Here is a 15,511-nt window from a genome sequence, read left to right on the forward strand (position 1 = left end):
ATAACGTTTTTATGCAGAATTTAAGGATAATATTCATATAGGGTGCAATATTTATTATAGTAATATCAAAATTCCATAACAGTGGCAGACCAGATCTGACATGCATCAGAGCTGTCTGCCTTTACCAACCACAATATATATTAATAACTAATATCTTTATGCAGTGGTAGTATTAAAAATTTATAGAATAGGAAATTGGCAAATACATAAATTATTGGTGATATTATTTAATTCATCTATTTATTTACGTATATATATACTCAAATCAGAATAAGGAATAATAAAAGGGATACTGATATAATAATAGATATTAATATAATAATTATAATTAATATAATCTCTTTTAGGAACTGCTTTGCAGTAATACATAATAGTTCATATAATTAGTAATTATTAATTAATAAATATGTAAATGATTTATAAACGAATCAGAATTAGATTAATTATCTAGTACGGTAAATTAGCAAGTATTTGATAGACTAAAGAAAGATAGAATATCACAGATTTGTTTCATGTTAAGATAGACTTGACTCTTAATCAAGTTAGTTTAAGTCATTAGTACTTTGAAATAGATTAATTATGATTAAAATAGACCAAATTCTAGTAGGGGACATTACATCTAAATATTCCTAAATGACCATTAAATAACTAAATATTACTTTAATAGTATCCAGCTTTGGCATCCATTAGCTCCTTGTCCATTTGAGAGATCTTCTCTTCACACACCTATTTCTACTTATATTTGGATAATTGCTCATATCTAACTGCTTTGCATTTGCCAGTGTTATTGGGATGTGTTTTGCAAATCCTAGAGCTTCTATTTATCCTAACACTTTTTATAGTAACTAGATGTGCTTTCAAGTCCTATTGACCTCCTTTTTTCTTTTCTTGGACATTGATATAATCTCTCTTTGTTTCTTTCTCGATAGAATGTTATGATCGTATGCAATCTATGGTTATATGCTAAAAAGAGGAGAGCTGCCCACTTTTAAACATCCAATTAGTGGTCTATTGTTTAGGACCAATCATGAAGGCAAATATTCAAGCATCCATGACCCAGACTTCAAGACATATCAATTAAACAGCATTGTTTCATAATGAAAATCTCATTGCCTAGCTGCATTAGATAAAAGCTCAGCTATGCAATACTTGTAGTGTGATGTTTTATAGGAATATTCCCTTGAAAATTTATTGAGAGAAAATATATTGGAAAGCAAAGATCCACATCCACAACTAGACTAGACAGTATTCACTGCTGGAAAAGAAACGTAATATCAGGAGATAAGACATGAAACAAACAATTGATATCAAACATGATAACCATTACATAAATATCAGTAGAAATCCTGAAAATAGAATCCTCACATCCAAACAATTAATCAATTTGAGATGAAAGCAAGAACGAAACAGCTAGGTCTCTTTTCCACCTATTCCCTTACTATTGTAACTGAACATATTTTCAGGTCCCACTGAGATATTTACTATAACTTATCTTTCCACTTTCTAATTTATGTTGCTAGATCATCTCTCCCTTGAAAGAAATATTAAAATTATTCAAAACTTACTGATATATTCCCACCAACATCAGATTTTACAAGTGCCATGGCTGCACCAAACTTGTCTGCAAAAAAGCCAAAGCATAAACAGCATTAATAATCAGTCTTCAATGAAATTTATTTCTAGCAAACTAAAAGTAAAATTAAAATATTATGTAAAAAAAGAATCCTCGAAGGAAACCTCCCACTGTACACTGACATAGAGAGTATATAGTTATTTAAAAGTTGAGATCTGCTATTAACTATTAATCAGAATAGCCAGAAACAGCATTAATAATCAGTCTTCAATGAAATTTATTTCTAGCAAACTAAAAGTAAAATTAAAATATTATGTAAAAAAAGAATCCTCGAAGGAAACCTCCCACTGTACACTGACATAGAGAGTATATAGTTATTTAAAAGTTGAGATCTGCTATTAACTATTAATCAGAATAGCCAGATACCCCTTTATTCCTCTCTGGGCGCGCATATCCCCGTATCCGAAACAGATATGTATCCGATACGGCCCGGATGCGCATTGAATACTGTACCCATGTGTGCCCAAAAAACCTTGATTTTCCAATTGTGTCGGATACTATGTGATTTGATTTTTTGATTCATGCAATTTTTTGAAAAAAAAAAATTGGTATAAACAAAACCTACACCAAATGAGAAAAACAAATGAAATGTTTTTCTATTCAAGCGACCCATATTTTGGGTTATCTTCCAATGCAACTCTGTTATTTTTGCATATTATAAATTGTTAAATCAACTTATAATTATTTATGTAGCACTTATGTGTCTATATTGCTTTTGAAGTAATGAAAATCTCCTCTAATAACTTACAAAATTGTGTTAAATATGTGTATGTGTTTTTTATGAATGTTGTATCCAGCTGCATCCATATTGGGGGTCTTAAAAAATGGCCGTATCCATATCCGATGCTGTATCAGTATCCATGCAATTGTGCTATTAATACAAGCAATATCCATCACAAAACTCATTAAGAAAGATTTTATATTTCATTGGAAATTATGCAGGAATTAGCTATGTATTTTAAGGGATTAACACAAAAATTTGCAAGTTATATTGCTATCTTGCAAGGTTCAACAACCCCCTCCCCCCACCCCTCACACCTACATAGGTCTAGTTTAAGCAAGGGTCTGCCCCACAAACGGACCCACAAGGAACCCTAGGGCAGACCCTAAGCAAACCAAAGCAGACCCATACACCACCCAAAAGAAATAGCCAAATAAATATAATTTTTTAAAACATTTTTATAAACAAAAACGAGACCAAATACCTAATTTCACCCTGAGTGATAAAATTGTGAAAATGGCCATTGCCATGAAGGTTTGTGTGGTTTCAAAGGCCTTAATTTAGGCCTAGTGGCAGGGGCTCTACCCACAAAAAAGTGACAAAATACCTAATTTTACCCAAGTGATAAAATTGTGAAAATGGCCATTGCCATGAAGGTTTGTGTGATTTCAAAAGCCTTAATTTAGGCCTGGTGGCAGGGGTTCTACCCACAAGAGGCACTGCCCCTCAACCCCACTGGGTGGTCCACTCCTAAACCCCTTAAAGGGGTACCCCTTGACCCCACTTAGGGCTTCACTCCAAGACCCCCACTAGTTGCCATCCCCAAATTTAGGCCCTTGGTCCCCCCATCCTAAAGACCCATCCCCACATCCTCTCATCCTAAGACTCCATGAAATATAGCCTATTTTGCCCAATATTAAACACTTTCTATAGGTTGTGAGTTCTTCGTCAACTAAGACAAATTGGAGCACATAGTCCTGTTGACGTGTTTTTTATGACAGCGCCTAACACAGAATAAAGTTGCCTAATGGTCACTTCACTCTCTCTTGATCAAAATACAATTGCATGCTAAGATTGCAAAAAGTTCAAACAATCGACTCCAAGGTTCCTTTATGCAACGGACGTGACTCAGTTGGCCGATGTGATTGTCGGTAATCCAAGGGGCCTTACGTTTGGATCGTTCTTTCACTTCTTTGTTGTGGCTGGAACTCCATCATCAGATATGGCAATTCTGCGATGCTTTTGCATCGCACAAACTCAGCTAGAATGAACAGGAATTTAAAGGGGAAAGGGTTTATAAGGATCTAAATCTATTCCTAAGGGTAGTGATATCAATAGTTAATGCTTTGGTGGACAAATTCCAAATAAACCAAGCTCTGCTTCGCCAAGTTTAACTATAACTCCGCAAGAACCCGTGCAATCTTCTGAGGATGTTGAAGGATTTTCAAACCGAGAAAGTGCATTTGAATACCCAAAACGGCGCAATCCAAACGACTGTCCACAACCGAACTTAGCACAAGTTTAGTGGCTCAAGCTAACTTTACACTGCAACTTACAATCAGCAAGATGCAAAAAGTATGAACCATGGAAATTCATCAAACACCATTACATTCTCCATTGAAATCAAAGCACTTTACTACTTCTAATCTAAGTGAGGAAGGTAAAACCATGCAAGCTTTGAAAAATAACTTAAGTGGACACCATCAGAGAACAATGTTTCACTGTTATTATCTCAAAACTTATCGCAACAATTTCATACAAGTCACCCCTTTATAGGCCTCAAGCTATGATAACATGCAAACACTAATTAGGGTTTCCCCAAAAGATTCTCCACTCAAGATACAACAAGGTGGGAATCAGCACTAAATACCCCATAAATCCCATATACAATTAATTACAATCTTGCCAAAAATGGCACCCATAAAGCATTAATTAACCATTACATTCAAAAGTGCCCACTATGCAATGAATGTACCCTCATGCAAAAATCGCCCATGATGCCATAAATGCACCATCATCTCCTGAACGTGATGCTTGCATGCAGAAGGAATCTGCCATAATGGCATAAATGTGACGGTTGCATGCAAAGAGATGCTTCATTAATTCAGCGTGCGTTGACTCGGCTACCACTTGGCGAGAAAACCTTGGAGAGAGAAAACTTCGGGAGAAAAAATTGATCCATGAAGAATTTTCTTGAAGTTTCTCGAACTTTCCTTGCTCTTGAGGAGATTTTTGGTGATTTTCCACCATCTCCTATTTTTTAGGAACTTCCAAAAATAGGGTTCTAAGTTCCAGGAGAGAGAAAATTCTCCCACGAATCCAAATCTGAAAGAATTTTGAAATTTGCATGTGATTTGATGCCCAAAAATGGATTTTTCAAATTTATTCCCAAGGGGAATTTTCTTGTTTTGTTCATCTTCGATCCCTTCCTTGCCTTGGAATTTTCATCTTCTTCCTTGGGCGGAATTTTCATGTCATGGAGGAATTTCATCTTGGAAGGAAAATTCCTTCCTTACCTTCATTTGGCGCCCATTCCTTTCCCGGAGCGCATTTTCTCCAAGGTGAAGGAATTTTGATGTTGAGGAAAAATTCCTCATTAACCTCATTTTGACCTTGATTCTACTTTACCCCTTGAGGAACAAATTCCTTCATGCCTTAGCCAAATTTCACATTTCCCAAGAATTTTGTCCTAAAGGAAGGAATTTCCAACACTCAGTCAATTTTCACTTTCCTAGAATTCTGTCATGAAGGAAGGAATTTACAAACACTTAGTCAATTTTTCCACTTTCTTGGAATTTCTTCTTCTTGGGCGCAATTCTTCCCTGAGTAAGGAATTTTTTTGAATTTTTCTTCCCGAACCTTGATTTTTATGTCTTGTTTCCAACTTTGGGCACATTTTGGAACTAGAGAAGAAATTCTGGAAGTTTGTTCCTTGAGGAAGGAATTTTTGTGCTCTTTGAATTCGTCATGTCCGCAAGGAGCTTTTTGACCAACTTTTCACATCTCCTATTTTTTTGGAACTTTCCTAAAATTTAGGTCCCAGGTCCAGGAGATAGAAAATTCTGCTAGGAATCCAAGTCTACAAAAAATTTGAAATTCAAACAAGATTAGGTCTCTAAAAATGGATTTTTTTAAAAAAATTCTAGAGGGAATTTTTGCTTTTTCAATCCATTCCTAACCTTCAATTTCCTCCTTGACCCTTGGATTTTCATGCCTTAGACAAATTTTCAGTTTTCCACCTTAGGCATGGAATTCCCTATGTCTTGGAATTTCATCATTTCCTTGATTCTCTTTGACTTAGCCATTTCAACATTCTTCTTTGGCCATTCAACATTCTTCCTTGGCCAGGGTGCAATTCCTCGAGGGAGGAATTCATGATTTTTTTACATTTTCCATGTATTCTTCATTTTGGCACCCCTTCACAGTGCTTGGGGCAGATTTTGACCATGAAGGAGGAATTCACACTTTTTCCATTCCTCCCTGACTTCTCCATTTTGGCGCCCTCTTGAGGAGTAGGGCAGAGTTTTGATTCATGATATGTTGGACTTTTCTTCATCCCTTGGATTTGGCGCCTTCCACAATGCTAGGGCGGAATTTTGCACGGGTGGAGGAATTCATCATCTTTCACACTTTCCATGCATTCTTCATTTCGGCGCCTTAACTCACTCATGAGCAGATTTTTACATAGGTGGAGGAATTCATGATTCTTTCAATTCTTCCCGGACCACTCCACTTTGGCGCCCTCCATCATTCCTAGGCAGTATTTGTCACTTGGGAAGGAATTCACTTGTTTTGCAATCTTTTCCTTGTCTCCCTTGTTTTGGCGCCCTCTTAGTTGCTAGGGCGCAAATCTACCTAAGCCAAGGAATTCACAACTTTTCTATCCTTCCCTGACCACTCCAATTTGGCGCCCTCCTAAGGAGTAGGGCGGATTTTTCCATGTGTGGAGGAATTCATGATTTCCTTTCTTCTTCCTAACTTAGGTGAATTTCTGAGCTTCTTCCGGATCAGGCTATCATATATGGATTTGAGGTGATTTCCCTGACAGAGACAAATTTCTCGAGCTTTCCACTTCAGGAATGGGCTTCCAATACTTAGCCAATTTTGACTGATTCTATCTGCTTTTCAAACCTTTCGGATTTAGAAGTAGTCGTGAATGCTTGATCTTCATTACCTACTTGAATGGTCCTGTCAAAAATAAACTTTCCAAAAATAGAAACTTTCAAAACATCAGCGTTAGACCCCAAAACAGGACACAAGAATGACTTACTATAAATAGAAACTTACTAATAATAGTAAGTTTGATTTTTGGTAAAATGAAGACATTTTGGGGCTCAGTAAAATCCCTAAAAAATATGAACTTTCTAAAAATAGAAAGTTGCTTTGTTTTTGCTCAAATTTTACTGGGAGGCTCCTCGAAGGGTCCTGATTCTAGTGATATGTTCAGTTTTTTCCAAAACCCTAGCAGAAACCCCTAAAATCTAGGACTAAAGGCAAAAACCCTAAAATTGACGAAACAAGCCCTAGACTTCACCAAAATCACTCAAACGAAAAGCAGACTTGACCAATTCAACCCCCCAAGCACCTGCAAAGCAAAGAGACTGGAGAGACTGCTGCGAAAAGACCCAAAAAACAAATCCAAAAGACTGAAAGGGCCTAAAAAGAAGGGGGTCCCCATTTGCAATAGGGCGATGTTGTGAAAACGTCACAACAAGTCCTTTATCCACTAAGTAAAGTGCAACCAATTGGGTGCAAAAGAAACAAAGGATAGACTTGCATCTCTTGTCACATAAGAAACTTGATTAAAACAAGGTGGTGACAAAGAATGAGATCTAACTCCTAATTGTGCCAACTTAGACACTATCGTTGCACAACTTGTTGAAATCACTATAGCTGAGGCAGCTTCTACATATGACATAGCTAGTGGAAGTGGCATTGTCACTGATTGTGGTTCAAATTAATTGAGCCAAATGTTGACTTTGATACTCTTGATGGAGAGCAGTATGAAGATTAGTCAATGTTGATTGTAATTTTCATTGTGTATTGACGTTAGGAGGTATTTAAATATAGTTTATTGGCAATTATGAGTATCACTATTTTTATAATTTTAATATATATATACACACACAAAAAAAAACCCATACCCATAGCCAAGGAAAAGAAACAATGTCATACCAGCATTCCCAAACGTGTACCAATTTTCATACCAGGATCAGTAACTTAGTTATATTATAAAGCAAGTAAAACTAAAAGTCCAAAAGGCATATAGATTTCACAAATTCTTCTTTACAATACTAGATTGAGAAAATCAAGATATTGCAATGCTTAAAAAATTAATCAAACAATGCCTACCTTACAGTGGACTTCCCCATGATACAAAAAATCCTGGAGATTACCTTTTGAAAATCACCATAGATGAAACTTGAAAAACCCTCATATAAAAAGATTGAATATCCCATATGGACAGAACACAAAAAGACTATAACAGATAACCTACCACTCTATACTCTTTTTCTTGAGATCTAGCCCAAGCCTCAGAAGCTCAAGTCAAAGATCCTCTAGGTAATGTGGGTTTTGTAGAATCAATAAGCCTCCTCAATGGAAGTCTTATGTAAAAAACTTTAAAGCACATGATGAAATCATAAATCTGAATTCTGAAAATCTTATCTGGACCCCAGTTTCCTTATGGCTATACCCCACTACTGGAATTACAATTTCATAGAACTTGGGAATCTGTAGTGCTGGAAAGTTCAATATCCTAGGAATTTTCATGCATCACATAGGTCTGAGATCTTAACATTTTATCATCATATTAAATATCAGTGTTCAGAAAAATTCACAACCCACAGTGCTTTAAAGTACAAGATCTTGAAACAAAAAATATGCTTTTGTTTATCACAATAAAGAATATGCTTTATCTATTATTTTATTATTGTAAATCTATATTTAAAACTTGCATAATGTATCAAATAGATTCAAGAGATTCTAATGTATCAAATATTGGATTGCTTTTGCTACAAGATAGTGCATGACTGGAATCATAGTAGCATTGTACTTACCACAATGTCATGGCAAACTGAAAATATAAATGGAATTCAATTACACGGGTGTTTAAAACAGGAAAAATATGGCAGACTTAAAAACACTCAAATTCTCATAAAAACACAAAAAAAAAATAAAAAAATATTACTTCATTACAAATAGAGTACATGGAAAGAGAAATAAAGTCCAAACTTCAATTATAAGACAAACAAAGATTCAATGTTGCCAATTCCTCTCAGAAAAAACAACAAATATTATTTCATTCCAAATAGAGTACATGGAAAGAGAAATAAAGTCCAAACTTCAATTATAAGACAACTCTCAAATTCTCCTTAAGTCATATAAAACACAGGAAAAGAACTGCAAATGTTATTTCATGCCAAATAGAGTACGGAGAAAGAGAAACAAACTCCAAACTTCAATTATATGGTATAAATAAAGATTCAAACTGGTCAATTACTTTCAAATTATCCTTATGTCACAAATTTTCAGTATTTGAGTATGTCTGTTATAGATTCATTACTTGTATACAAAAGCAAAATTTGAGAATGCAAAATTTGAATAGCCTCTAAGGCAACCAAGACTAGAAATGTGAAGTAGAAGTCAATGCCCCCATGTCTGCAGCCATTTGCCACAAACAAGCATACCAAATAGAGTGCATAGTAAGAGAAACAAAGTCCTGTTGGTGTCTGTTTATCATCTACCAAACATTAGGATAGGATACCTGAAGGTATTCTATCCTCTCCTGAAAAATCACTACTGATTCCAAGGTCTATATGTGCAAACAAGCAACTTCAGTGGAATAGCTTCTTGGGTAGTGTATGCTGAAATTTCAAGGGGGACTTACGTTTGACAAGTATCTTGAACTGCTGGACTTAGATGGATTTAGCAATTTCAGGCTCTTCTTTTTTTGGGGAATTTTCTGGGATTTAGACTTTCAAAAGAAAGGGAAAAGGGACAAGGTTTAGGAAGGCTAATCTAATCCTACGAATTTCGGAGACAGTATCAACTGGGTGCTCTTGAGAAACCAAACCTTGCTTCGCCACACTAGGGACAACTACACAAGGCCGGTGCAATCTTCAATGGGTTGTGCTTATGATCGAGATGTTGGGATGCACAGGGGATGGGCTCAGACTAACATTGCACGGTAGAATGGAAATCATCCATTTACCAAAAGTATGAGCGGAGATACACCATCAATTGACACTTATCAAATCCTTCATTCAAATTAACAACAATGAAAGCAAATATAAATTAATTCTAACTAAGTGTTGAGGCAATTGAAACCATGCAAATCATTCAAATAATAGAGATTACAAAGCAACGCACATGCAATATATTATCTGGAAATGACCTTAAGCAACAATACATCAAAAACCTCACACTCTCCAAATGAGAGGAGGCAGCCTTATATAGTTTTCAAGAATAAATGAACGGCCAAGATCAAACAGTGCTCAAGGGCCCAGATTGAAAGCTATAAACCCTAATTAGGGTTTCCCAAAACTAACTACCCTCGACCAATTACATTTGGGACACTTGTCCTTCTTGCTAAATATGAACCATCAATGAAAATAGAAGGTTGTTGCATTGTGAAGTGTGCCCTTCTAGAAGCTTCTGGATAAGTCAGGTTCATCGAACCTGGACATGCTCACTTGGAGCGATCTGATTGGTTGGAAAATGACGAGGCGCCACCTCAACGTGTTGGATGTCTTTCTTGAATTCTCCAATTTGTGTTAAGAAATCGTCTAAGTATGGAAATTTGATTCCTTCTTGTCGCCATTTGATTTTGCTTGGGTGCTTGTCTTTTTTAATTCCTTCAGGAGATGAAATCCTTCAAGAAGTTGGAAATTTATCTAACTTTTCCATATTTTCACCAAGTCTGAGAACTTTTCTTTCTTGATGCCTTGAGATTCTTTCAAGTGCCTCGAATTTGGAGAAGAAATCCCCTTGTGAAGTTTTTCTCATACTTAGCCAAATTTTGGCCCTCTCTATACTCGGATGAACCTTGCTCGTGGTCCCGTCTTCAATTCTGAATTTGGCTCGAAACTCCATTTGTGTTTTCTGTGACGATCCTGCCTTCAGCTGCCAATTTATGTTGCGTGGGAGGAGGGTTAAAAAGCTATGGGTAACTCCTTGCAAATATGAAATGATGGGATCAAGCTATTCAGGCATACGCTGTGATCATGTCCTCCTTCTCGATACCCTGACATGCCTTCATCATAATTGAGGAAATTGGAATTTTCTTTGTGAAACATTTCTCATACTTAGCCAAATTTTGGCTATCTTCACGCCCGGATGAACCTTGCCTGTGAACTTGTCCTCAATCTTTCGTTTGGCTTGAAACTCCAACTGCGATCTCTATGATGATCCCACTTCTATTTCCTCTTGTGACCTGTAAAACCAAAGGAAAATGAGTTAGAAATCTATCTGGGATTAAAGAAAATCGAGGCTGCGAACGGCTAAGTGTTTGGAAAATTTCACTTCATTTTCATACTTAGCCATGAGAATGGGATTTTCACATGTAAATTCTCCAACCTTCAAGATAATTGTGTTATAACTCCGAAAATTTCTTATACTTAGCCAAAAAAATGATTTTCCTCACTTAGAAATTCGAACAAATTTACTAAAAAATTAAAAATCATTTCTCAAACTCTGGAAAAACTCAGAAAATACATAAATCTGCATCATGAATTTAATTTCACCTTCAAAAATACTCAAAAATTCAGGAGAGATTCAATAATTTGTCCTTATACTGGTTGTCTTTCTCCAAAAATCTGTGAAACTTTTGTCAAAAAAGTTTATCCAACTTCCAGCAATATCCAAAACTTTCTCCAGATGAACTCCAAACTGAAAGTATTTTACTATGCTCTCCTTAATATTTTCGAACTTCTTGTTGTAGAAATGAAGTTTACAACGAAGTATTTGTAAATAAAGTTAAATCCTCAATCAGAAACCCTTAAAATCTTCCAAATCATGTTTCCAATTTTAACTTCATTCTTTTGGAAAGTGTTGTCATGTTTCCAAATTCGAAGAAAATATCTTCCAAAAGTTTCCAATTTGGCTATAAGTTCGAAATATTTATTAATCTTCCAATATTCTCTTAAAAAAAACTTTCCATTTTGGATTTAAGTTCGAAATCCTTATCAATCTTCCAATATTCTCCTTTTGAAAACTTTCTATTTTGGATTTAAGTTCGAAATCTTGAAGGATTTTCATGACATCACTTTGTAATTTCGTTGATTCTGTTTGACTTTTATGTGTAGGCGGACTTTTGGAGGCTTACCTTCATCTTCCTCAAACTTGGGCAGACTTTCCTTACCTCTCCAAGGCATGGCGGAGTTTGAGAAGGCTCTTCAACATCATACTTAGCATCTACTTCCTTGGGCGGAGTTTTGAAGGGTCCCTTCAACATGGAGGGCGGACTTTGAGCAAAGCTCAATCAAGGTGAATTTTTGGCTAAGGCATAGGGTGGACTTTGGAACACACCCCCTAGGTGGACTTCTAAGACATCTCCAACATGGGCGGACTTCTAGACCTTTGCATCATTTTGCTAGGGTAGGGCGGAGTTTTGATGGGTCTCCAACATAGGGCGGACTTTAGACTTCACCCCTTGGGCACCCCACACACATGGCGGACTTTAGAGTGTTGGCCATCATGGCCTCTTCCAAAACATGGCGGACTTTGAAGGGTTGGCCACCAACATGGTAGGATAGGGCGGAGTTTCAAGACCATTCACTCAACAGCACCTTGGGCGGACTTTGGACTTGGTTCCCACATGGCGGAGTTTAGAGAGCCCTAAGGCATGGCGGACTTTGGAGGCCTCTCCTCATGGCTCTCCCTAACATGTGTGGCGGACTTTAGGCTAGGCTCCCACCACTTTGAAGACCTTGGGCGGACTTTGGAGGTTGCTCTTCAAAAATCTTCCCAACCTATGGCGAACTTTGGAGGTTGCTCCTCATAGGCAGACTTCTAGACCTCTCCATCATGTTGCTAGGGTAAGGCGGACTTCTAAGGACTCTCAATGCTTGGAGGGCGGAGTTTGGACAAGGCTGACTCTCAATGCTTGGAGGGCGAAGTTTGGACAAGGCTCCCACATCTTCTTTTCTCACTCCACAAGGCATAGGGCGGAGTTTAAGAGGCATGACCACCAATTGACATGCTTGGGCGGAGTTTTGATGTCCTTACCATCTTCACCAACAAGTTTGGGTGGACTTTGGAGAGTCCACAAGACTTGGCGGAGTTTTGAAGCCTCTCAAGGCGGACTTTAGGAAGGTCTCCTTGAGGGCGAGGTTCTATGCTCCCTCTTCATAGCCTCTCCAACATGCATGGCGGACTTTAGACACCTCTCAACATGGCGGACTTTTGGTCTACCTCCCAACATGGCGGACGTTTAGACATCTCCAACATGGGCGGACTTCTAGACCTTTGCTCTTCAAGGCGGACTTTTGGAGGCTCTCAAGAGGGCGGACTATATATGAAATATAACATTTAAGTATAAGTGGTATTTCCTTATACTTTAAGTTATATTTCATATATATTGTCAGGATGTTTGAGAGTGGTTTCAGGTCTCTGGGACTTATAATGCAAAATCTAGTTTTTGGAGGATTCTCCAATTTTCCAGACTTAGTCAAATTTCAGGATCAAGATGACATTCTAGACTTAGCCAAATTTCTTATAAAAAATTCAAAATTTCACAGCTTAATCAAATTTAACCGGATTAACTTGAAATTTGAAATCCATGCCCAAGTGGATCATCTGAGGCATCACGCCCCCTAAAATCTAGGGATTTGGCTTTTTAGGTCAAAACTTGGAATTTTCGAGTTTCGGTCGAAGCTGGTCAGTGGTGCAAGTGTAAACCCTAGGTTTGCATCCCGAAAAAGGAAAAAGCCTAAAATCTAGGGATTTAGCTTTTTAGGTCAAAACTTGGAATTTTTGAGTCCCGGTCGAAGCTGGTCAGTGGTGCAAATGTAAACCCTAGGTTTGCATCCCGAAAAACAAAAAGCCTAAAATCTAGGGATTTAGCTTTTTAGGTCAAAACTTGGAATTTTCGAGTTTCGGTCGAAGCTGGTCAGTGGTGCAAGTGTAAACCCTAGGTTTGCATCCCGAAAAAGCAAAAAGCCTAAAATCTAGGGATTTAGCTTTTTAGGTCAAAACTTGGAATTTTTGAGTCCCGGTGGAAGCTGGTCAGTGGTGCAAGTGCATAGGGAAAACTTTCTAAAAATAGCCATACCGGGGATTGGGCTAAAAATGCCAAAAACGAAACTTCCTAAAAAATAGGAAAAAGCAAAAAAGCAAACTTTCTAAAAATAGAAAGTTGTCCAAATCAATTGCGATCTTCGTCCTTTGGCCTTTCTAAGCACTCTGGTGGTGTTCGCATTCCGGAATCACATAACTTGCAAAAACTAACTTTCAATCATTAGGGCCTGAAATGCTCTGAACTGGACAAGGCTTGGTGAAACTGCAGCAAAAAGTCATAGGACACTAACCAAACCCCTAGAAAGCAGGAAAAGAGAGGGTCCCCATTTGCAATGGGGTGATGTGTGAAAAAGGTCACAACAAGTCCAAAATTCAATTATACGGTATAAATAAAGATTCAAACTGGTCAATTACTTTCAAATTATCCTTATGTCTCAAATTTTCAGTATTAGAGTATGTTTGTCATAGACTCATTACTTGTATACAATAACAAATTTTGAGGATGCAAAATTCAAATAGCCTCTAAGGCAACCATGACTAGATATCTGAAGCAGCGGTCAATGCCCCCATCTCTGCAGCCATTTACCACAAACAAGCATGGCCACAATCATCCATCTACTCATTTAAGATATAAAAAATCCTCTTCACTAAATGTAGGCTACTCATCAGTTGTGTTCCATTCTGAATTAGGATTTGTTGATGTGTTTTTTAGCACAATCGAACACAAAATAAAATACCAAGGTATTCTATCCTCTCTTGAACAAAATCCTCTTGGATGCTAATTTAAATGATCAACCAAGGTGACTCCAAGGTTTCTTTAGTCAGGTCTTGACGTGAAGATAGCTCAATTGGTTGACGTGATTGCTGGTAATCCAAGGGGCCTTACATATATATTTCTTAAGAGATATTACTTAGTTTCACGGAATGCTTTTCAAATGATTTGCAATATAGCTCTCTTACTATTACTAATGGGTGATTGATTAAAAATAAAAAGTTGAAGAGTTTGAGCAATACTAAATTATGCCTAAGAATGCAAGGACGAAGGAGAATTTCGATGAGACTCTACTAGTCTTTGCTTTGACATACATGAACAACTCCACAAAGGCTAATGCAATCTTCTAAAGAAATTAAATGGTTTTCAAATTACTATCAAACATAGACACCATCATTTGAATACATATCAATGATTGAATAATAATTGAAGTTAAGCTCATCCAAGAACTCTACTTGACCACACAAGGCAAACTTACAATCAGCAAATCGCTAGTGGTATGGATATATGAGTTTCATCATGAATCATGCACAACATTCCATTATTCAACTTAGATACTTAAACAAAATCTAAAGCTTGAATTTAGAAGATGAATAACCATGCAGATGCTCCAAAGATAGAATATAAAATCACCACACTTCAATGTCTTTATATTACCCTGGCAGCAAAATAGCAACAATTGTTCAAGTCTCTCTTCTTAGTTGCAAATGAAAAATGGCAGCTTATATAGAGCTCCAAAATAAAATAGAGGGTCAAGATTGCCCTGAAATGAACGGCTAAGATTAAAACATTAATTAGGGTTAGTTGTAACCAACCAACTAATTTCAAAATCAACCAATAGAAAATGAATATCTTCTAGCACAAATTTTGAGGAAAATTCCTCCAATGAAAAAATAGACACCACATGGAATCACAACAAATTTTCCTCTAGAAGCTTGTTTCCTTTATCTCTTTCCTTATAAGCAAATTCAATGAATCTGGTCATGATGCAATTAAGCTCTTCTTCTAGAACATTAGGCATGATTTTCATCTAATCTTCCATGTAGTCCAACTCCTCAATAGCTGAAGCGAAGATCTTTTCCCATTCAGGTCCCAAGTCACTAATCTTACCCACATGTGTCATAAGTGATTGAATATCCTCCAATTG

The 15,511-nt window shown here is 36.9% G+C and overlaps 1 protein-coding gene across 2 annotated transcripts in view; it reads right to left on the bottom strand.

The window, feature by feature from the left end:
* The window catches only part of LOC131060168 (glycolipid transfer protein 1), a 60,424-nt gene that overhangs the window by 27,859 nt on the left and 17,054 nt on the right, over positions 1–15,511 (bottom strand). For both annotated transcript variants that reach the window (XM_057993297.2, XM_057993298.1), the window contains exon 2: positions 1,566–1,621. In XM_057993297.2, coding sequence (XP_057849280.1) covers positions 1,566–1,621 — 56 coding nt within the window. The remainder of the gene's footprint in view (positions 1–1,565; positions 1,622–15,511) is intronic.

The sequence above is a fragment of the Cryptomeria japonica genome, chromosome 7 (genome assembly GCF_030272615.1).
Source record: "Cryptomeria japonica chromosome 7, Sugi_1.0, whole genome shotgun sequence".
Lineage (NCBI taxonomy): Eukaryota > Viridiplantae > Streptophyta > Pinopsida > Cupressales > Cupressaceae > Cryptomeria > Cryptomeria japonica.